This window comes from Pomacea canaliculata, linkage group LG5, assembly GCF_003073045.1.
Source record: "Pomacea canaliculata isolate SZHN2017 linkage group LG5, ASM307304v1, whole genome shotgun sequence".
NCBI lineage: Eukaryota > Metazoa > Mollusca > Gastropoda > Architaenioglossa > Ampullariidae > Pomacea > Pomacea canaliculata.
This window is the reverse complement of record NC_037594.1, coordinates 28263998-28285354: the sequence shown is the minus strand read 5'-3', so window position 1 is coordinate 28285354 and position 21357 is coordinate 28263998. Positions and strand designations below refer to the sequence as shown.

General features: G+C 36.2%; 2 protein-coding genes across 10 annotated transcripts in view; one reads left to right on the top strand and one right to left on the bottom strand.

Moving 5' to 3' along the window:
- The window catches only part of LOC112563898 (vacuolar protein sorting-associated protein 41 homolog), a 16767-nt gene extending 6303 nt beyond the window's left edge, over positions 1-10464 (top strand). For both annotated transcript variants that reach the window (XM_025238355.1, XM_025238354.1), the window contains exons 10-28: positions 259-340; positions 752-818; positions 1212-1309; positions 1524-1656; positions 1862-1977; positions 2362-2418; positions 3070-3213; positions 3453-3545; positions 4239-4366; positions 4703-4750; positions 5082-5220; positions 5724-5774; positions 5911-6103; positions 7015-7155; positions 7324-7460; positions 8490-8589; positions 8809-8853; positions 9088-9164; positions 9904-10464. In XM_025238355.1, coding sequence (XP_025094140.1) covers positions 259-340; positions 752-818; positions 1212-1309; positions 1524-1656; positions 1862-1977; positions 2362-2418; positions 3070-3213; positions 3453-3545; positions 4239-4366; positions 4703-4750; positions 5082-5220; positions 5724-5774; positions 5911-6103; positions 7015-7155; positions 7324-7460; positions 8490-8589; positions 8809-8853; positions 9088-9164; positions 9904-9960 — 1906 coding nt within the window. In that variant the 3' untranslated portion in view covers positions 9961-10464. The remainder of the gene's footprint in view (positions 1-258; positions 341-751; positions 819-1211; positions 1310-1523; positions 1657-1861; positions 1978-2361; positions 2419-3069; positions 3214-3452; positions 3546-4238; positions 4367-4702; positions 4751-5081; positions 5221-5723; positions 5775-5910; positions 6104-7014; positions 7156-7323; positions 7461-8489; positions 8590-8808; positions 8854-9087; positions 9165-9903) is intronic.
- On the bottom strand, positions 10456-21357 carry LOC112563899. 8 transcript variants are annotated; one of them, XM_025238363.1, is made up of 11 exons: positions 21248-21287; positions 20441-20519; positions 17723-17794; positions 16824-17191; positions 16527-16606; positions 16197-16269; positions 15872-16030; positions 15436-15588; positions 14907-14977; positions 14107-14182; positions 12180-13857 (listed from the first exon to the last, which is right to left on the bottom strand). In XM_025238363.1, the coding sequence occupies exons 4-11, from the start codon at positions 17089-17091 to the stop codon at positions 12401-12403; spliced, it is 2337 nt and encodes a 778-aa protein (XP_025094148.1). In that variant the 5' UTR covers positions 17092-17191; positions 17723-17794; positions 20441-20519; positions 21248-21287; the 3' UTR covers positions 12180-12400. The 8 variants fall into 8 exon arrangements, with proteins under 8 accessions (XP_025094147.1, XP_025094148.1, XP_025094142.1 ...); XM_025238362.1 differs by lacking the exons at positions 17723-17794; positions 21248-21287 and adding an exon at positions 10456-11839 and having other exon boundaries at positions 12369-13857; positions 20441-21176; XM_025238357.1 differs by lacking the exon at positions 17723-17794 and having other exon boundaries at positions 20441-20588; positions 21248-21357.

The following is a 21357-nucleotide window of genomic DNA, read 5'->3' as shown; positions in this document are numbered from 1 at the left end:
TACATGTGTGTGTATGAGAGAGAGAGTGAATAAACACCAGCTCTGGCTATTTCCCTTCTGTCCCCTGTCTACCTAAATTTACAGCAGTTATCTATCAGCTCATTTGATTACTCATTTAAATTTTTATTATTGCTTAACATATGATATTATTACTAATTTATTATCTGCTGTTTGAAATGTGAATATTTAAAGCATTTAAGAATAGTTTTGGCAGTTAGAGGTTTAGACCAGAAATATATGATGTGATATGTCAAACAGACACCGAACTGACCTTTATGGCTGCCAGCTATGCTGGAAGGATGATGTTACTCTCCTTGTTGGTTGGGCAGACACTGTCAGGGTTTGTAATAATTTCATTTACTGTTCTTAATTTAATATCAGTAATTACAGTGCATTGTTGTCTACTTTGAAGTAGCTCTTTTCTCAGAATGAGCAAAGCAAAAATTCATAGGTGTGTGAGTAGATGCCAAGGATATTTTTATGAAAGTATAAGAGAATGTCTCAGATGAAGTAACAAAGTTTTTTATGAAAGTGACAATAGTAGGTCTTTGCTTTTTATATTTAAATTGGTTCCAACTCAAAATGCAAAAATCTTTAGAACACATTGTCAGACACTATTACTAGGGATGTTTTTTCTTCTTTTTTTGTTTGTTTTTGTTTTGGAGTGTGTTGGGGTGGAGAGTGCATTGTTGTGAAATATTTTCATGACTATTACATTAATTTCATAAAATGTGGCACATTTTTTTTCAAGGTCTGTGTTGTAAAAGTAAAACCAGTACACGATGGACTGGATACACCACGACACATAGTTGAAATTGGTGAGTGGGAATAGTTCCTGTTTAAAATGTCTGGAACTCTTAGGTTTTTTTTTGTTTTGTTTTTTTCTTGGGGGGGGGGGGGGGGGGGAATGATTTTATAGAAATATATATATCCCATTTCCTGTACTTTTGACTACTCCGCAAATTATTTGTGCTGTTATTAACTGTTTTACATTTTATTAGTTGTTGATACTGGACTTCAGCATATTCATTAACTGTTTTCTTACCTCTGTAGTATCATTTTGTCCATGATCATGTATACAGTTACTAAAAGCCAATAAATGGGCTGATGAAGGGGCAAAAGAAAATAGATAAAAAAAGAGATGGATAGATTACAAGAAAAAGACGTGGGTCTTCGTATTTAATTAACTACTACAACACAATCTGTTTCAGTCCAGACATTTACCCCTGATTTTTTTGTGTGCGGCATTGCTCCTTTGGGAAGCAATCTGGTACTTCTAACATATGATAAAGATGGGATGAAACAGGAGGTATGGTTGTTTGACATCATATTTTGTGGTCAAAATAAACTTCCCTTAGTTAAAGCTGTGAAGAATGGGAAGTATTATATTCCTTAAGCATTAATACAGTGAAGCCCACAGACCTTAGCAAGTCATAAATAAAGATCTTCATTGTAATATAAGCAACCACTTTCGGTGTTACTCCAATTTTTTGTGTTTATATTTTTGTCATTTATTTCAAAAGGGAGGCAAGATGGTATGCAAGCGTCCACATCTACGAATAATAGAGCCAGGCTTGTACACATCTGAAGAGTTGTCCAATGATGCCCTCACCATGAGAGGATTTGAAGAGTACCGCATCAATGACTATCATCTGGGTTGGTGTTGTGTGGAAGCACACTGTTTTTCTATTCTAAAAGACAGAAGATTCACACTGTTTTCGCTAGGATGATCGTTGTTTAGTTTGCTACCTTCAAATTTTATTCATTTCACCACTAAATGTCTGACTGTATGCAGCATGGTCATGAACTCATTCTATTTTTTCCCCCTGAAATTTGTATTTATTTTTATTTTTGTCTGCAGAGTGCATTCCAGATGAAAATATTTTTTTTATAATTAGCCCTAAGGATGTGGTCATATCAAGACTTCGAGATATGGATGACCATATCACATGGCTTATGGATCATGAGCGATATGAGGTATTATTTTGTTTCAAAAATGGAGGTCCAACTAGTAATTCAAATACTCCGAGAACATCAGTGCCCCAGTATTATTTAGCATTCATGTGTCATTGAATAAGGCAGTGCTATGCAATGTGCAATTGTTTAAAAATTTGGCTGCAGAAGCTTTTGTTCAGTGCATTAGCGTTCATGTTCTTTAAAAGTGACTTTTCTCATCAGAAGTTTTCTTTTCCTTTTTTTTTTTTCACCGGAACTTTACCCCCAAGGAGTTGTGAAATGTACACAGCTGTGCATTTCCAGTTTTACCAGTGTCTGGCTACTTTAAGTAATATTAGGATAGTGAAATAAAGAAGGAAATTGTGGCCTTTTTCGAATGACTCTTTGCTTGTTTTCTGTTCTCAGGAAGCCATGGCATGTGCATCTGACCATGCCCATGAACTGAAATCGCACACATATGAGGTGAATGTTGTGATACCTTGCTGCATATATTAATGCAAACAGGACAGTGAATGAGTGCATGTGTAGTGCATTTCTATAAGAAGGTTTGTTTTTTGAGTGACATACACTTCATTAAGATAACACCAAAAGTGTAGCCATAGGATATTCAAGCTTTATTGTGGCAGCTGCTGACTCATGGGCCACAGCTTCTAGCATGACTGCACATCAAAGCAAACTCTTGCAGCAAGCCATTGCAACCATTGAAGATGGCTTGGCACTCTGGATGATAAGTGTGTGTCTGTCAGTTTTCTTTTTCTCAACCTAGCTGCTTGTTGAGGTGGACGTGTTTCTTTCTGGCAAACTTTTGAAGTTTTAATATTTTAGTCATTTATTTTGAAAGGAAAGCAAGATGATATGCAAGCATCCACATATAGAATAAGAGACCCAGGCTTGTACACATTTGAAGAGCTGTCCATATTACAGCTGTGTCATGACTTCAAACAAGAGCCACTCCTTTTTTATATGCCTGAAATGCAAATATTAAGTTTTTTATAGTTTCACTATTAATGAACTCTTGCAGATGTTATCTATTTAGTTACTAATTTCTGCTGATGTTTTATGCATTCATAAAGGCATTTTCATCATGGGGATTTTCACTGCTTTTGTTATCAGGCAATAGGTCGGACATACTTAGACTTCCTAGTGCATCAGCAAAAATTTGCTGAAGCTGTCAAGATGTGTGTGAAGATCCTTGGAAAGAGGAAAGATTTGTGGGAAGAGGAGATATACAAGTTTGCAAAGATTGGCCAGCTCAGAGTAAGAATTGCATTCAACACTTCTTTAAAGCTTCCCTTTAATTCCCAAGCTCCACTTCTGCTGGGAAATATTTTTTACAGTATTTTTCAAATAAACAGATGTTAGTATTGCAAATTTCCTGACATTAGATAACTTGAGTTATCAGTAACCTGCTGTCAGCCTCTTATCACACAAACTGTCTCTCTCTCTCTCATCAAATTGTGCATGCTTTTGTTTGTTTTTTTGGTTGTTTTTTTTAGGCTATCTCTATGTGCATTCCACTTGAAGACCCAAGGCTTAGTCCTGCCATCTATGAGATGATCCTTAATGACTTCCTGCAACGGGATTATGCAGTATGTGGATCAAGTTTAGTTGCTCACATTTATTGATGACTTGGCATTGAAGTGGCAACTAGTAGTTTCCAATGTTAAGAATGACTTATTAAGTGGGATGGCTGCTTTTTACACATTAGCCAAGTAGCACTATAAAGATGAAGGAATGCAAATATGTCAGATAAATTAGAGATGGTTTTTCTAATTAAAATGTTAACTAATTTTAAGAGCAAAATGCTTCCTTTTTGATTTCAAAAGCCAAGTGCAAATTTCTCCTTTTTTTATATTTACCGTAAAGCAGCAATTTCTTCTTTGGCTGCACCAGATGACATGACCATAGTTAAGGTTGTTAGCATAGGTTTTGCTGCTGATATTGGTTTTGTCTTCATCTCTTACCCTTTTCGTGCCTTTTTCTGTCCCTTCTCTCTTCCGTCTTTTCCATCTACTCACCTCTTATTCTCTCATTTCTCTCCCCTCTCCTTTTACTGTCACTTACCTCCCTTCCATCCCCTGGAAAAAATGTCTTTGTCCTATATCCTACCTGTTGGGTCCGTTTGAGGTGGTGGACAGTGGTGATTTACTGGCTTTTGAAAAGTGCTCATCATTTCTCTTGCTCTTTGCTGAAAATTTATAGCTGCAGCTTTGGCTGTAGCAGCACATTTGTGTGATTTTGTTTAGAAATCAGATGTTTTTTATTTCACTTTCTATCCACAGCAATTCTATCATCTTATAAAAACCTGGCCACATGACCTGTACAACAAAGAGGCATTGATCAATGCTGTAGTAAATTTGCTGGATCGTGAGTTGGATCAAGAGCTTCTACTGCAGAGTCTTGGACAGCTGTAAATGCTTATTAGAGTTTAATATTTTATAACACATTTGACTGCTTAATTTGTTTTTTTACCTGGAAATGTTCCTCGTGGAGCTAGGTATATCTACAAGTATTCATAGATAAAAAAAATCATGTCTATGAGGATGAAGAAATGCATGTCATTTATGCATGTAATTGCAGTACAGATATTTTACTGGTTTCAGATGACAAACATTATTTATTACACCTGAGCTCTACACCGCTTACTTAACTGCTTTGAATAATTTTCTTGCTGTCTCTCTCTCTCTCTTGATATATATATATAAGGAAGGTATAGTATAAAATAATATTTTCTGCCTGTTTACAGATATGCCTATCAAAAAGCATTTGACAAAGCTTTAGCAATATACCTCAGGTAGGTTGTTATCCCGTTTTAAGAAGTGAGTATTGTGAAGAATCTAAACAAATGTTTAGAGCATTTTATTTTCTCATAACTGCCTGTTGTGATGTGAAGAGAATTTAAGAGCGGAACAATTACTAGTGCTTGCATTGAATATAAAATATACTTCTGTAATGTTCTTTCTTATGCTATCACAGTTGTCACAGCTTTTCAGACCACACCCAGTTGTTATAAACTTTACCATGTTAATTCCACAAGTACAGGACAAGTACATGATAGTAAAACAGCTGTTTGTTTTCTTCACTATGCTAAAAAAATTAATGTTCTGTATCACTGGTATTGTCAGGTTGAAGAACAAGGAGGTGTTTGGACTGATCCAAAAACACTCATTGTACACTGCTGTGAGTGATAAGATCCAAGCGCTGATGGAACTGGACTGGGAACAGGCCACACGTATGCTTCTGGACAACATCGATAAGATTCCAGTATGTTGACAGTGTGTTGCTCAGCTTATGCTTAAAATATAAGCCACAAGTTTATCAATTGCCTTTCAAATTCAAAAGTTTTTATACTTGATGCAACATGCTAACACTAGACACATCTTAGCACTCAAATATCTCTGGTAAGTCCTTGCGTACTCATCATCCACTCATTAACCCTCTCTCAATGTCCTCTTGTTTTATTGACAGAAATCAGAAAATAAATTTATTTGTTTTCACTGTTGGTATTTTTCACTTTGTGATTGTGATCAACTGATTATCAGACCAGAAATTTACATTAGATATTGCTTTAAGCAATGGTTATATGTTACAAACATTCAGATAGGTTTTGATGTTTATATTTAAAAGTCATCATCTGCTTTAATCTACCTCTGTAATTAACAGTATTGTGCAAAAGATTGAAGAGTTTGTCTTTTGAGAATACATTGGTTAAGAGCATGTTATAGATTCACACTTGCAAGACTGTCCATTTCTTCTTTTATTTTCAGGTGAAAAAAGTGATCAGTCAGTTGTCAAAGAACCATTACTTTCAATATGTGGTAAGTATAACAAGAGGGTGTTTTTTAATGATGTAAGCTTTCTTTCAGATTTAGCTGCATGGTGTATAAATGAAAGTTTGTTCATTTTTTTATGGTTACTTACTATTTAAATGTTATCTGCAATCTCTGTCTACAGTATTTAGATCAGCTGTACACTAAAGACATTTCAGCAGTTCATGATTATGGCCATCAGATGGTGGAGTTGTACTGTGAATTTGACAGACCCAAGCTGTTACCATTCTTAAGGCGCAGTGAGTCATATCCTCTCCAAAAAGCTCTGGAGATGTGTGAGCTACGTGGATATGTCAAAGAACAAGTCTTCCTTCTTGGTAAGCTGTTTTGCTGCCATCCATGTTGGGGGAAGCTTCAAACATTACGTTTACCTCTGCCTTAACAACAGATGTATAGCAAGTCATGTAAACTTCGTCTTTTTTTATTTTTATTTTTTAACCACGTTTAATGTCTGTAACGTTTTATATGGCAGGCCATGGCCAAAATTATTGTTGCACAGACCTGATTTATCAATTGGTTGTGGGTATTCAGCTACATTAATGCTGTTTGTATAATTTACCTAGATGAAAAGGGTGTGGTTCATAGGCTGTTTGCTTCTACTACTGGAGAAGCTTTTTTTTTTTAAATTTACAGATGTGGAAAATAAATGATGATGAATGCTTGCTCACTGTACCACTGTATATAGAAAGTACAGTCACATAAACTATGCTTAAATTGTGGGGAAGAAAAAGTCTGTTTCCTTTTAGACTTTGTTAGGGTGGAGAAACATCAATACCAAAACTGTTAGTCATCCATAAAAGGCAGATTTACTTAGATTATAGTGAACTGTGGACATAATTCGTGTGTATGTGACTGACTGCTTGCAAGAAAAGTTTACAGCCAGAGTGTATTTGAATAACAAAACCTGAGAATTGATGATGATGAGTGTTTGTGGCATGCGTATACCCTTTAGACTGGGGAGCTAATGGAGTTTACAAAAGAAGAATGCAAAAAAACAAAACCAACCAAACTTACATACTTACCCTCCTTTGCAGTATAACTTTAGAGATGAAAGTGGAATTGTCCAAACAGTTCTGGTTTATGGCTGTTGAATATAACTTACGTATTTTTTTTTAAACCACAACCTAAATCTTCTCTGTTTTAATGAAAAGTTTTGTTTAGCATTTTCATTTATGTGGAGATGCACATGCATAGATGTATACACATACATGTCTGCAAATGACTGCAGGGAGAATGGGCAACCTGACACAAGCATTGAAGATGATCATGGAAGGTCTTGGGGATGTAAACCATGCCATAGATTTTTGCAAAGAACAAAATGATGAAGAACTATGGGAAAACCTCATCTCTTACTCCATTGACAGACCAAGTAAGAAGTGGCTTGGAAAATCCTTCTTGACTATAATAATATCTTAAGTGGTTCGAGGCTCATACTAGCTGCATACTTGGATGAACATTCAGCAGAATTTTATTTGGGTCAACATTATGTGGAATTTTTTTAATGTTCACAGATGTGTGTAAACTTTAATGTTTGCAGACTTTATCACAGCATTGCTACAAAATGTTGGAGCAGACATTGATCCAATCAAAATCATCAGTCGGATTGAAAAGGGCCTTGTGATTCCTGGGTTGCGTGATTCCTTGGTCAAGATTTTGCAGGATTACAATCTACAGGTAATAAATGTCTAGTTTTCCAGCTGACATTTTATTGACTGAGTTTTTATTTTAATATGTGCATGTGTAAGATATATAGAGAGAGTGACAGGATAAAAGCATCAGTGTGATTTGGTAGTAAGTGAAAGATCATGTCCTGCTCCACTTTCTTGTGGGGTCCCTCAAGGCTCAGTACCTGGCCCCATTCTGTTTATTTTGTACACAAAATCACTGTTATTCTGTATCCAGTCTATGTTCCTCATTAGTTGTATACTGATGACACACCCAGCTGTACTGCTCCAACCTTGCTAACTGTGTCTTTGTCAGCACTATAGAAGCCTGTATTAGTGACATTCAAGATCCGATGGTACAAAACAAACTTAACTGTTAAAATGGAAGCCTTTTTATGCTTGAGAGGAAGAAATCGATCATTGCTCCTCAGACCGCCTGAATGCATCAAGGTGGGCAAAAACATCACCGTTACATCGTCTTTCTGAAATCTCAGATTCATCATGACTGCAGACTTGACTTATAGACAAGTTACAGTTGTCTGTCAGTCTTCTTGTTGTGAGGTACAAAAGATCAGTGCTATCTGCTGTATTCTCTTCACACATGCTGCCAACAGTCGTGTCTGTGCATTGATTCTAGACTTGATTACTGTAACTCCTTGCTTGCAGGATGACCCGCATACCTTATTCATAATTCATAATGGTGGCCCTGTAGCTGCAGCAGCAGTTCTGTCCTGCACATGAAACTCACTCTGTTATTATTGATACCTAATTCCTATTTATGTCTTTTATGTTTTTCATTTGTTACTTTTCAGTACTGTTGTTCATCCTTCCATTTTTTGTATGCTGTCTTGTTTCTGTCTTAAGGGCCAAGAGTATGCGCCTTCATGAGCATAATCATGCACTGCATAATAAATCATGCATTTATTATTATTAAGCTGTTTGGAGTTGGGGTTTTTTTGTTGTTTTTTTGTTTGTTTGTTGTTTGTTTTTTTGGTGGAGGGAGTCACCATTGAAGTGAATTTTCTCTCAATATCAACAGATTTCCCTTCGTGAAGGCTGTCGTAGAATCCTGGTGGCAGACAGTTTCAATTTGCTAGAAAGAAATGTCAGGACTCAGCGGAAGGCAATATTTGTGAATGGTAGGCATCATCCTGAGGTTCTCAATCATTTTGCTATTTTGTCATTATTCAGCCTGTTGTCTTATAGTGAAAGGGCAATTTTATGTGACTAAATTTAAAAGCATTTAGCTGGCAATGAACAGTAATATATGAAGCATACTTTAAAAGAGCTGAGAACAAACAGAAATTGTATGCATAGATATTTTGTGTACACCTGTTTTTAATTTTTATCATTGACAGAGTCACAGATGTGTCCTGTTTGTGGTCAGGAGCTGATAGTCAATGGTAAGCTGGACCAAAAAAACTTTTTTGTTGTTGTTGTTAAATAAGGTTGGTTGATTGGTTAACTGGCTTTCTGAGCATATCGGTCATTCATTTAGATGATACATTGTTTTATGCAAGACATTAGATGTTGACTTCTTGTGACAATGACAAACATGGCTTTCAAATAAAGGTAAAATATTCACTTGATATTTGCTTGGCATTCCTGCATGATCGTTGTGAATTCTGTTCTTACAGATCTTCGCCTTGCCAGCAATATACTTGTGTTTAACTGTCGCCACACCTACCATGAAGATTGCCTGCCTACTGCAGTGGTGAGTTATTATGAGTCAGACAGCAAACTGTAATAACTTTTCTCTAAAGTTTTTGCAGTGAACAGATTTTGTAGACATTTATTATGGTAGGGTTCATGTGTGTGTGTGTGCATGCATGTTATTTACTGTTTATTTTTTAATTTTTTTTTACATACTGAAAGAAAACCTTTCAGCTTATTTCTCAGATTTATAAGATGAAAATGTTCGCTTTAGGCATGTATTTTTGTTAGCTCTCAATGGAGGCTACGCTAGTTTGCTTGCACCCCATCTTCTCATAGAAATGGATCATATAACTGTCAGCAGCGAAGAACACCTCTTGTTCTTGCATATCTATTGATTTTATCTTAAGTACATTTTACTTAACAAAGATAATAGCAATAAAGCAACAATATTTTCAAGACTTTTATCACATGAAGTCACCACACTTGTGAGAGCATACAGATGTATCTTTAAAACAATAATAATATTGTAGTCAAATAGCATACATAACTGCATCACATAAATAATATCCATGTTGTGAACAAAGATTGTTTATCTGGGTATAGTGGCTGCTCTTTTCTACCTGAAATATATCTGCTTGAGGTACCATCATTAGATTGTACCCACTTTTTTGACTGCATGTTTAATACACTATGTCATGTATAGACATTCTCTACTACATGATTCTACAGTGCATGTCATCCTTATTATAGTAACCCTGTTTAGGATCAGAGATACATATATCCCTTTTTTTTTTCAGACAAACTGTACAATGTGCAGCAGTCAGAAAAAGGGACCAGGAAGCAAAGGATTTTAAGAATACCATCTGCTGTTTTGTCTTTCACAGACTTCAGAATACCTAATGTGGCAACTTTGTGGCAGAGGATTGGGGCTCATTTGTATCTATTTTGCATGGTGCAAATTTGTTATAATTTATTCATTTTTTGACAGCTGTTTGGCTGTTTCCCATGTTATCTGTGCAGACATTTTGGAAAAGGGGACTAAAGGTGACAGGACAAATATCAAGATGATTCTACGTAAATTTCTGGCAGCATTGTTTGCTGATGCTTGAGAGAAACGAGGATTCCTCAGCAGATGATCTATGTTACTAAATAATTATAGAACTTTGTTTCTCTATGATTCCAAAATGTGTATATTGTATGAGGCTTCTGGAAAATGTTTATAATATACTGGGGAAGTGAGTGTGTGTATGTGCATGAATGTACATTTGAGGATAAAACAAGAGGAGGTTTGTTGAATTACTTTGAACATTTGCTTATTTTCATACAAAAAAAAAAAAAATAAAGCTGTGTAGAAAATAGTGTTTATTTGTCCTTTGATTTATTCTGGCTTGGATACAATACATCTCTAATGATTAATATATGTTTATTACCTTGTAAAAAGTTTACTTCAATTACAAACTGTGAAAGACAATTTTCAACATTTACATTTGTGTAAATATTATTTCCAACAAAATAAGCACCAAAAAGATGCCTAATATCACAAAACAATCAAGATTTCAGTTAAAAATATGTAAGCAGCTTCTTCTAGGAAGAGTATCACTGAATAGAAAAGAAATGGTTACTTAATGCTACTGAATGTCAGCTGCCTGTGTTTCTAGCATCATGTTACAGCTGTCTCAGGCTGTTTACCTTTTCTTTTCTTCAGTATGTGTTTCACACTTCCTTCTACTAGATTCAGCTTTTTTAAGTCCTAGACCTGTCAGCACCTCTATAAGATTCTCTGAGACTTAAGTAATATCTTAATATGATGAATGAGTACATACGTAGCTTTCATATTATGTGTGTATATGACACTATAATATATAAATAGTGCATTTACGTATAGTAGTAAAGCAATATATAACGGTCTGGCTAAAATAAATCTCTAGTTAAAAATTTATATACATTTTAACAATTTACATGTGTCATGAAGAAATTAATATCACTTCTCAATAAATTTCATAATTAAATGGACAACATGAACAATGAACTAGGTAAAACAGTCATGGATGCCATGAGACAGTTCCGACTTGTTCTGACTTCTTTGTAGTGATCATATTTGTTCAAGATTTATAAAAAAAATCTGAAGTGGTTCTAAGACTAAGAATCTTCTTACTTGGTGTAAACCGCAGCTTAGAAGTCAGATATGATATACATAAAACATCAAAATATGTTTCTTAGTATCTTCAGAAAAAAGACTTCACAATGACAGAAGATATATCTTGACAAATGTCTCAACCCTCTGATGTGCTACAAATTGTAAGATCAGCTCTATTTGCCATACTCTCTCAATTCAAACTACTAAGACTTTGACTTTTTCTCTAGTTCCATCTAGGGCAGTCTGGTGGTGCAACAGTTACTGCCTGTCACCAATACTATAAGGGTTGCTTGTCCTGGGTTCAGATCTCATCTAGGGCATGCTGTTCTTACAACTACTTTACTGTAACTCTCTTCTTGCAGGCTGTCCACAATACTTCAAAAAGTCCATGTCTTGCATGTCTTGTTCTCTGAGCATGCAAACCTAAAGATGCCACATTGCTCCTGCATGCTCTCTACTGGTTACTAACTAAAGCGAAAAATGACTTCAAGCTTTCAACTCTCTGCTACAGATTCCTTACTGGCTTTTCCCTTATTCTTGCATTTTCTTGGCTATATTCCCTTCTACATCTGACTCCCGCATTCTGCCAATTCCACCTACAAGGACAATTACACATGAACAACATGTTTTCCTTCTGTGCTTCTAAACAATGGAACTCTCTTCCATACCACACTTGTGATTCAGAATCAAACACAGCATCTAAACATTTGCTAAAAACCTATCTGTTTAAAAAATGCTTTTTTAAAAATCATTTTACATGTATTATTTATCAATGTATTTTATACAGGACCTTTAACAAACAAAACGTGTTTTATGCTTAATTTACTTACTTTAAGAGTGTATTTCTTTCAATCTTGATTAAGTTTCAGCGGCTGAGTAATTTGTGTATCATAATATGTCATTGCTCACTAATGTTTTCACATTTCTTTTTCCTCTATTATTTTTAGCCAGCACAGAGAGTGCAACCTGTTTTGGTTGTGATCCTGTGTAAGTATTCAAATAAATTAAAAAAGACTTGCTCGTGTCACACACAAGTCACCTGTAAATGCATGCAGAAATAAAAACGGGTAAATAACAGCCCTAAGAGACAATCTGATCAGAGTCTATTTGCCAATCTTTCCTTACCAGCAGCTAGTAAAGTCACAGCAGCTATTGGATCACAAAAATATTCCCTTCCATGCTTTTAAAGGTTTTGGGTGCAAGCTGCCTGCTTCCTCCATGCAACCACCCAGAACAAGTATGAATGGCTCTTTACTCTCAACATCACAGGTGTAAATTGGTTTGTCATCTATCTCTTCTGGAGTTCTGACCTCTGTTATACCCACAACTTTAAAATTGGCTACTGGAAAGCATGATGTCTTGTTCCCCTCATTTTGCATAGAGTCTTCAGTCTGAGTGCCTGTGCTGACTGATCTGTATTTTAACTCGGGCACAACAGAATGCAAACTGACACACTTCTGTTGGTGTTTGTGTTGATTAATCGGGTGTTCAACAGTCACAGCAGCATTGGTCACCTTGGGACTGAAAGCATTTTCAACATCAGTAGAAGTAATCCTGCCCTCCAAAGACTGCTGAGGCATAATGGAGACTGAGCAAAATCTTTCACCAATGGAATCTTCCAAAAGGGAAGATTGGTGACAAAAAGGCAAGTAGGTGTTGTTGGAGAAAGGATTAGTCCTTGAGGGAAATTTCAGCTCCTGCAGCTCAATGCCTGGTTCATCCATGCAGTGGGGGCCATGGGTATACCATTTGTGACCATCATGATCAAATTCAGCAACAGAGAACAATTGCTGGATAGGGTTTTGTGATGGATATGAGATCTGCACTTCGCTCAAACCGTTATGCTCATTAGTGCACTCGAGATCCTCCAAGTAAATATCATCCCATTGTCCAGATGTGCTGCCACTTTGCACTACATTTCTGACCTTACTAAGCTCTTGCTCACTGGGTGCATTATGGTAAGCAACACCTGGACCTGTTGACGAATTATTTTCTCTGTTGTAATGTGCTTGTGACTTTAGAACCAAATGTTCTGGAAAACTTTGTGATGCACAAAGTCTGTTACTTTGTGATGCACAAAGTCTGCTTAAAGGATGGTGTCCATGACCAGCACCCGAGTCAGCAACTACTACTTTCTCTTGAAAACTGCTGCATCTGTCCCACATAAAAGTGTCGTAGTACTCCCCAGATTCTTCCCTCATCAGCAATGGTTCTTTATCATTGATAGCATCTGCATTACCAGATCTGTTTGTTGAATTTTCATCCAACAGATCACAGGACCACTCCTCTATGGGTGTTTCTAGATTCAAGGTTAGTACCTGTGTTTTGGACACCTCCTGAGCTACTACCCCAGGAATGCTTGCATCACAGCTAACTGAATCTGCTGCTGGGTCTTGCCCCTCTCTGGCACCAAGTGGACTAGACCGAGGACGGACTAAGAAGTGATCTCGCCGTAATCGATACTTGGAAGCAGATTTCAGCTGGGGTGTTGATCGTACTGAAAGGGATCTGACCTTTTCAGAAGACTCAAAGGCATATACAACAGAAGCATGATAGCAGAGCTTGGGCAGAGCATGGAATTTTGGCTGTTGAAGCTTTAGCCATGCCATTGTTTCTGGAAAAAGTTAAAGTTTCAAAACTTAAGATCGCAAATTCTACAAAAATCTGTTAACTGCATGTTTACCTTTTACATTATACACTTCTTCAAAAAAATAAATGCAATATCAAGGCATTTTTTTTAATGAGGATCGTTTTTTGTTTTGTATTTTTTTTTATCCACTGCATACACTCTACTTTTCCACTTTCTCTGAATATGCAACAGACCAAAGCAAAGTGAAGCATGTCAAATCAAAGAAAATCTCACCAAAACTATACGCCCACATGTCGCTGACAAATTTTCCTTCGCAGCTGCCCCCAGTGATGATCATGTGATTTTTCACCTGCAACAGCATATACGACTATGATAATAATAATAAGTTTTTGCTTGTAAATAAGGCGATGAAGAAATGTTGGTGTTCAGCAGACTGTGTCCTCCAATCCACATACTGCACAAACAACAACCCACAGTCCAAATATCAAAACATCATACAACCTGCAATACACTCCACAGCAAAAGGAACAAATCCAACAGATGGCACAAGTCTCGCTGGAACGATGAATGAGTCCACCACAAACAAAAGTTCACTGATCAACAAAAGGTCAAGGCGACATGAAGACCACATAACCGCTCTGATCATGAAGTCTGCACGTTGGAAAAGAACCGAAGCCACTGACACAGAAGAGGCAGCACATTCCAAGCAAACAGGAAATTTCTCTGATTTCATATAGGTAGAGTCTATATTGTGCCTGATTAGAAAAAAAAAATCAGTGCTGAGCAATTTAAAACTCGGCTAAATGTTGAACTCTTGATTTAGGTTGGTTCCAACTTTCCAGAAAAACATTCCATCATGAAAATTTTTTATGGTAAATTCTTTTTCAACAGTTTTCTTGATTTTCAATTTGGGAAACTGGATTACAAATCAAAACCAGATTGTTAACAGCAGAACAACAGACATTTTTAATAGCATTAAAAGCAAGATATTGATTATATAATAATATAATAATAAAAATCAAGACTTAAAAATTTGCTTTGCGATTACAGTATTCTTGTCAAATTAAACCTACCACAACAGCTGTGTGCCCTTTTAGGGTGGGTGGATTTCCAAGTCCTTTCACCTTCTTCCATTGCCGAAGTGCTGTTACAGAAAACACTTCACTTGCAGTTTTACACACATCTGTTTACTAGAAACCTATAAAATACGGGAGTTATTTAGTCAACACTATAATACAACAAAAGCAACAATGAAAACTTAACTGGATACAAATTATTTTATAGTTAGGCCAAATAAAGGCACTTAACAAAATCCTATTTAATGTTACCATATTTCCAATGTAAAGGATATTTTAAATCAAGATTTTAGGCTCTAACTGTGTCTTCCAAGACCACATAAAGAAAGAATCCTCTAAATCTGGAGTTATTTTCTTATACTTAGGTGTCCAGAAAGCTCTCATCTTTGTCCTTATTCTAGTCTGCAGAAAATGCGTACATCTACAATTCACAGGCTGTGATTGTTATTCTAATATTTTTCTAATTCCTTCTCAATCTAGTAATTTTAAACCTGTCGGAGACAGATTAGTGAGAAAAAAAACTAACAAAAACTGTAGCACCAAAGATCTGATCTTGGGGTCAATCCTGCCATGCCACCATAGAGCCACATGGAATTGCCAGCAACCACAGCAGAGTGTCCGTGTCTTTTACCTGGGTGGATTTTGTTACGTGAGTTTACCTCTGTCCACTCTTCATCTTCTGCAGTCAGAGCAAACACCAAGCACACAACATTAGAGCTACGTCAAGTATTTGTAAGAATTCATTAAATTAGCACACAAAATTGATAAAAATAAAACAAATATCTTCTGCCACCTTGCAGGGCAGTGTGTTTGGAATCAAAATCTAAAACTTAAATAGTACCCATAATGCAGAATCTCTATGCATTCATGACCAACTGTTCCTTTCTTCGCATTCACTGTTTTCTCATTAACCATCTTCTATTTTTCTCATTTGCACTGACTCACAAAATAAATTGAGTCACCTGTACTGAAGGCCCAGAATTCTTGGCTTGAGCCTGTTTGATCAACAAAGCCCCCGTAGACATACATGATGTTGTTGAACATGACAGCTGAGTGGTCCCTCCGGCAGGTAGGCTGTGGGTTGCCTGGTTCTATCCATATTTCCCTCAGGTAATCCAGATCTGGAAATTTAGGGACAATAGATGCTGTCTTACAGGAACACATAAGCCGTCAGATGTATCCAACATATTGCATGTTTACAACAATGTTCTATTCAAACTAGTCAAATGTCAAAATAAACATGGATTCATGTTTAAATATGCTTTCTTTAATTTTTCCATTATTTACCTGAATTGTAAACCCACAGTTGCACATCTCCAATGATGCCACTGAAGGTCCCTCCAAATATAAAAATAAGCCTCTGAAACAAGATTTAAAGGGCCTGCCATTTAAAAAAAAATTGAACAGATTTGTTGACTTAAAATCTACTAGGCTTCAAATTGTGATTTACTGCTTATGGTTTTAGATAATTCACTGCAAGAATAAACTTTAGTCTCTGGAAACACACATATACACATTTAAAAAATCACAAGAATTCAACAGATGCAATAAAATCAACTTTTGGTACTAAAAGGCCCAGTGCATGCTTAGCATCTCTGCTAACATTCGGTATCTCACCTTGTTTACTACTGTAGTGTGACCCTGCAGGTAAGGTAAGCAGCTGCCCTTGGGTTCCATCAGCTCCCAAAATTGTTTTTCTGAAAAAATAGCCAATGACAATGTCAACAATCCAAATATTTACATTTTAAATATTAACAAACTTTGTAGTCACTGTGCATATTTTCCTAGTTTATTAACACAAAAGATGAGACTCAACCCAGTTTATATAAAGGTTATTTTAATATGCTTCGAATTAAAAAAACAATTATTATAAAACTGCTCACAACAAGTACAAGACATCATGAGTTCCCTTACTAATATGAATTCGCCATATGTCCCTGAGAGGCACTGTTCCATCTTTGCCACCAACGACGTACACATATTCTCTCAAACAACAGGCAGAGTGCTTGTGGCGTGACCGTGGTAGCCAGTGATGGTGACAGCTGTTTTCTTGAACCTTGTTACTCTTGTTGTTATTGTCCCCCTCACCATCCACACCATTCTGCAAGCCCTGGGGTCTCAAAAGAGTCCAGTGTGGGGGCAAGATGCAATGCATTCCCAGCAGACCAGGGTGTACAGTCATTATGTTCTGCAGGCTTTAGCCCTGTATGTTTTTTCCCCAGTCTCTATGTGTGCACGTAGCATTCTTTTTCTAGATGCATCTGGGTAGATTTGCACACAGTCTGAAAAGAACAGCAGCTGATAACAGAAATAAATCTTACAAAGTTATCAAGATAAATGTGTATGTGCCCATACGTTGATATATGTGCACAAACACATACACGACATATGACATACCCAAAAATACAATACAATTAAAACCTGTTTACACAACTGACCAGAAAATGAAAACAGTGTTCTAGTAGCCACTTCACTATTTCAGGATTAAGAAAACCTATTGAATCAAGTGTTCACTATTAGGGAGTTGAGAAATGGCCAAGAAATTCCTTCATTCAACCATTTGATGTACAGTCTTCTGTTGAAACAGTTTTTCTGCTGCCTTTATTTTCCATCAGAATTTTTTTATACTCTATATTGACACTTTGCAAACATGGGTTATTTTATAATCACCAGACATTCTTCACAACTCATAACGGTCTCATTTTGTTTTGAGCATAATGACTGGTCATGCATTAAACAGAAATGTGCAGTTTCTGTCCTTATTTAACAAGGATGACATAACTTTGTCATGTGCCACAAGGTGTCGTACTTACCAGTAGTATTGAGATATGACTGATGCTCAGGTTTGCTAACAGATAATGGAGATGCACACAGCTGTGCCTCAACTGTTGAGAGTACAAGAAGAGGGTGGAGAGATAAGGTTAGGAGAATAAGAGGGTGTGGCTGGGTGTGTGTGAGTGAGAGAGAGATTGGTTAGTTGTTTGAGTTTTACACCATGCTTGTTTATGTAAGAGAGAATTGTGAATGCCAGTAAACAGGAATGTCCCAAGATAATTAAAGTTTAATTTTCACAGCAGCGCATTTCTATGAGAAGACTGCACAGAATCAATCACGCCCACATTAAGTGCTATGAACACAGTAATGCTCATGGTCAGATATAGCTGCTAGATGGAAAAGAATTACCACTGCTAACATCATGGAATGAGATAAAAAGTGCCAAAATATGATCCAGAGTTTGGTGACTTTAGACTGTTGGCTATGTATTAAAACAATTCTGACACTTTTCAAGCTTAGTATGTTCCACTCTAACAACACATAAGAACTGGTACTAAGGCAGTGCAAAAAGTCTGTTACAAAGATGAAAAAACATCTTTTAATGTTAAAGTACTCATCATTGTCAAGAATGATTTCTTCTCTGTGTTCACATAAAGAGAACAAAAAACTTGCTAACAAATTATAAATCTAGGTTCATTCACTGTGATGACTGCTCTCCTTGAAGGAACAGTGTGCCACAGGATGAAGTAAAATTGAGAAGTTACTCCTGCAGCTGTCAGCACAACAACAAAGCCCTGGAATACTTTCTTGCCCCTTAAAGTGAAATTACTGTGAAAGGAAGATGGAGGAAGACTTTAGAATGTGGTGTGCTCTGTCCATCTCCAAACAATAAAATATCTTTGACATAAATACTAACCTTTATTTATCCAATGTTAGCTTCTTTGATCATTCTTAGATATACGATTAAAATAAACAGATCAAAGTCCCAAGAACAAATGACAAAATTACTGATGGTCTGAACTGCTATCTGTATAAGGTAATTTTAAAACTCTCATGCTCATTAATCATATTACAACTATGGCTACCAAAGTAACCATTAGAGGACCAATAATTATCTTTTATCCACCCAGTCTAGGTCTTCAGGGGTCAGGAAAACTGCTAAATGAGAACAGGTGAAGCATGCACAAGATGAGAGGTGCCATTAAAAAAAATCAATAAAATAAATTTCCTGCGTGGTTGTCATGGTAATGTGCCTCTGTGTTTGTAAAGCAGATGCTTATCAAACAAACCAGGAACTCTGAAAATGAAGTCAGCCTATTACGCTCTGATCTGTTCTATGTGAATTTCTAACTTTTTTTCTGTAGCTATAGAAACCAGGTGGTAATTACCTAGTGGACACAGTGATAGTGATAATAACAAGTGTGGTGAAGTTGGTCACTGGCTGATTTGACCATGCACTAGTCAATTTTACTGTGATTCTGAGTTGATTCACTCACAACCCAGAGTCAATTCAACCTCAGCCTTGAGTCAATTTGAGTTGCTCTGACCACTAGCCTCACTCATTTTCACCACCAAGTACAGAAGTTACTTTTTAGCATAATTTCACAATCGTTGTTTGTTGTATGTAAACAAAACGAAACTGCATTTTTCAAAAATACAATTTAGTCACTTGATACACATAGGTCAGTTGCCGTTACTATCGAACGAAAAATGGACACTGTTGGAAGTAATGTGGAAGATAGATGTACGAGTAAGAAAAAAATAGACTCCTTGCTTAGTTTAATTTATGCAACAGCAGAACAATCTGCACAGAATGGCTGTACAACTCACAAAGCGGGTGTATTTATCTCAGGTTCAAATGGTTTATAAAACTACACAGCATAGTCACATATGGAGTTTGTGATTAACTTTGATGAATTAGAAGTTATTTCACTAAATGTGAGAAGATACACCTCCAGCTACTTTTTGACCGTATGTGTCATCAAGTCTTTAAAAGAAATCCTATGCATATTGCACTACCTGCAAATAGAAGCTAAAACAAATATACATGTTTTTTAATTCTATAAAGCAGCATCTCCACACACAATAAAAGAAAAATATCTGCATGGGTGCGCAGGTCAACCATGGTGGATGAAGAAGATTATATCAAATTTCACTTACTTCATAACCAAACTGTGGTCGAATCAACTAATGGCAGAGATGAAATTAGCTTAGGACTGTAGTCACATTGATTATTACTGTGATTAAATTGAATATAGGTTGTGGTCAAACTGACATATGAACTGGATACATGGGCAAATGGTCAAATAGACCAGACCCCTTGACGATGGTGATGTTTTAGAGCATAATGATAGTGATAAAAATAATTAGCTATATAGGTGGGAATGATTGTGGTGTTGATGATAATAGTGGCAGTGACTAAGTAAAGAAATTGGCATAGATACAATATGTATTTAATAACTCACTAAGGTTTATAAAAATGTTATATTTAATTTAACACATCTATTATCTAGAAAATTTGTAGATTGTCCAAAAAGTATAGTGGCTCAAGCCTTTACTAAATTAAACCTCATATTTATACGAATCAAAATATGCTAATGCCAAATTTAAATATATAAACAAAAAAGCAAAAGAGGAAAGACCAAACTCATTACTATTTAGTCTGATCGAGTTTATGCAACCAAGATAGAACAACGTAACTTAGGATTCGCTAAAATATTCTGTGACACTGAAATAATTTTAACAAGATAACTTACGATTCACAAGCATATTTTATGATCCTGAAGTAAGAGGAAATACCACAGCACTCTTGACCCTTTGGACACAGTTTGCTTCCTGTGCAGAAGGATGTGTATACATCCGTAGGAGTGTCTTCAGTGGCAAAACCAAATCTCACGCATCTAACTTTAAAGCGGGCAAAAACAGTTCTGTATTTTGTAATTTCCCTTTTCTAATCATACCAATGATTTTTTTTCCAGAAACATGATTAAAGGAGACAGAAGAAAAAATGTACCTCTATACCAACTTTGAGTGCCAAACTTGTTCTAGGACTAACCCAGAAATTATATTTTAAATATTAAGAGGATATAAAGAGACCTATACCAAAAATGTAGAAATTTTACATAGCTAAGAAGACTACCCGACGAGATTCTTTTTTACCAGATAAGAAAGACCATTGACGAATAAAAGTTTGTGGAAAGAGTAATGATACATCTGACTAGCAGACGACAAATGGCATTTACACCGTATATCCTAGATCAGGTCGCAATTTCTCCGTTGGTTGTATCCTTTTAACTAAAAATTAAACAATTTTTGAACAAGTTGTCATACAGAAACTTTATGAAATATCTGCCACTCCCTATTTTAGCGTACAGTTTACGTTACACCACAAGTCCGGATCGAGACCAGCATAGCGAATGACGTACAGGCCTGTCTTGCGCAATATTTATCTATTGATAAAACACAAAAGTTTGTCAGATGGAAGTGATAAAAATACATATATGAATGAGAAAAAAACGATTTACAGAAAAAATCTAAATTAGCATGTCTTGTAAATAGTGGACCTGTCTGGAAAATACTCCCTTAGCTACTGAGAAACTTTTCTACGAACGCCACAAGAGTAGCTTCCCGTCCTGCTTCTGCTCTTCAGCACGTGGGAACATAAAAAAAAAAA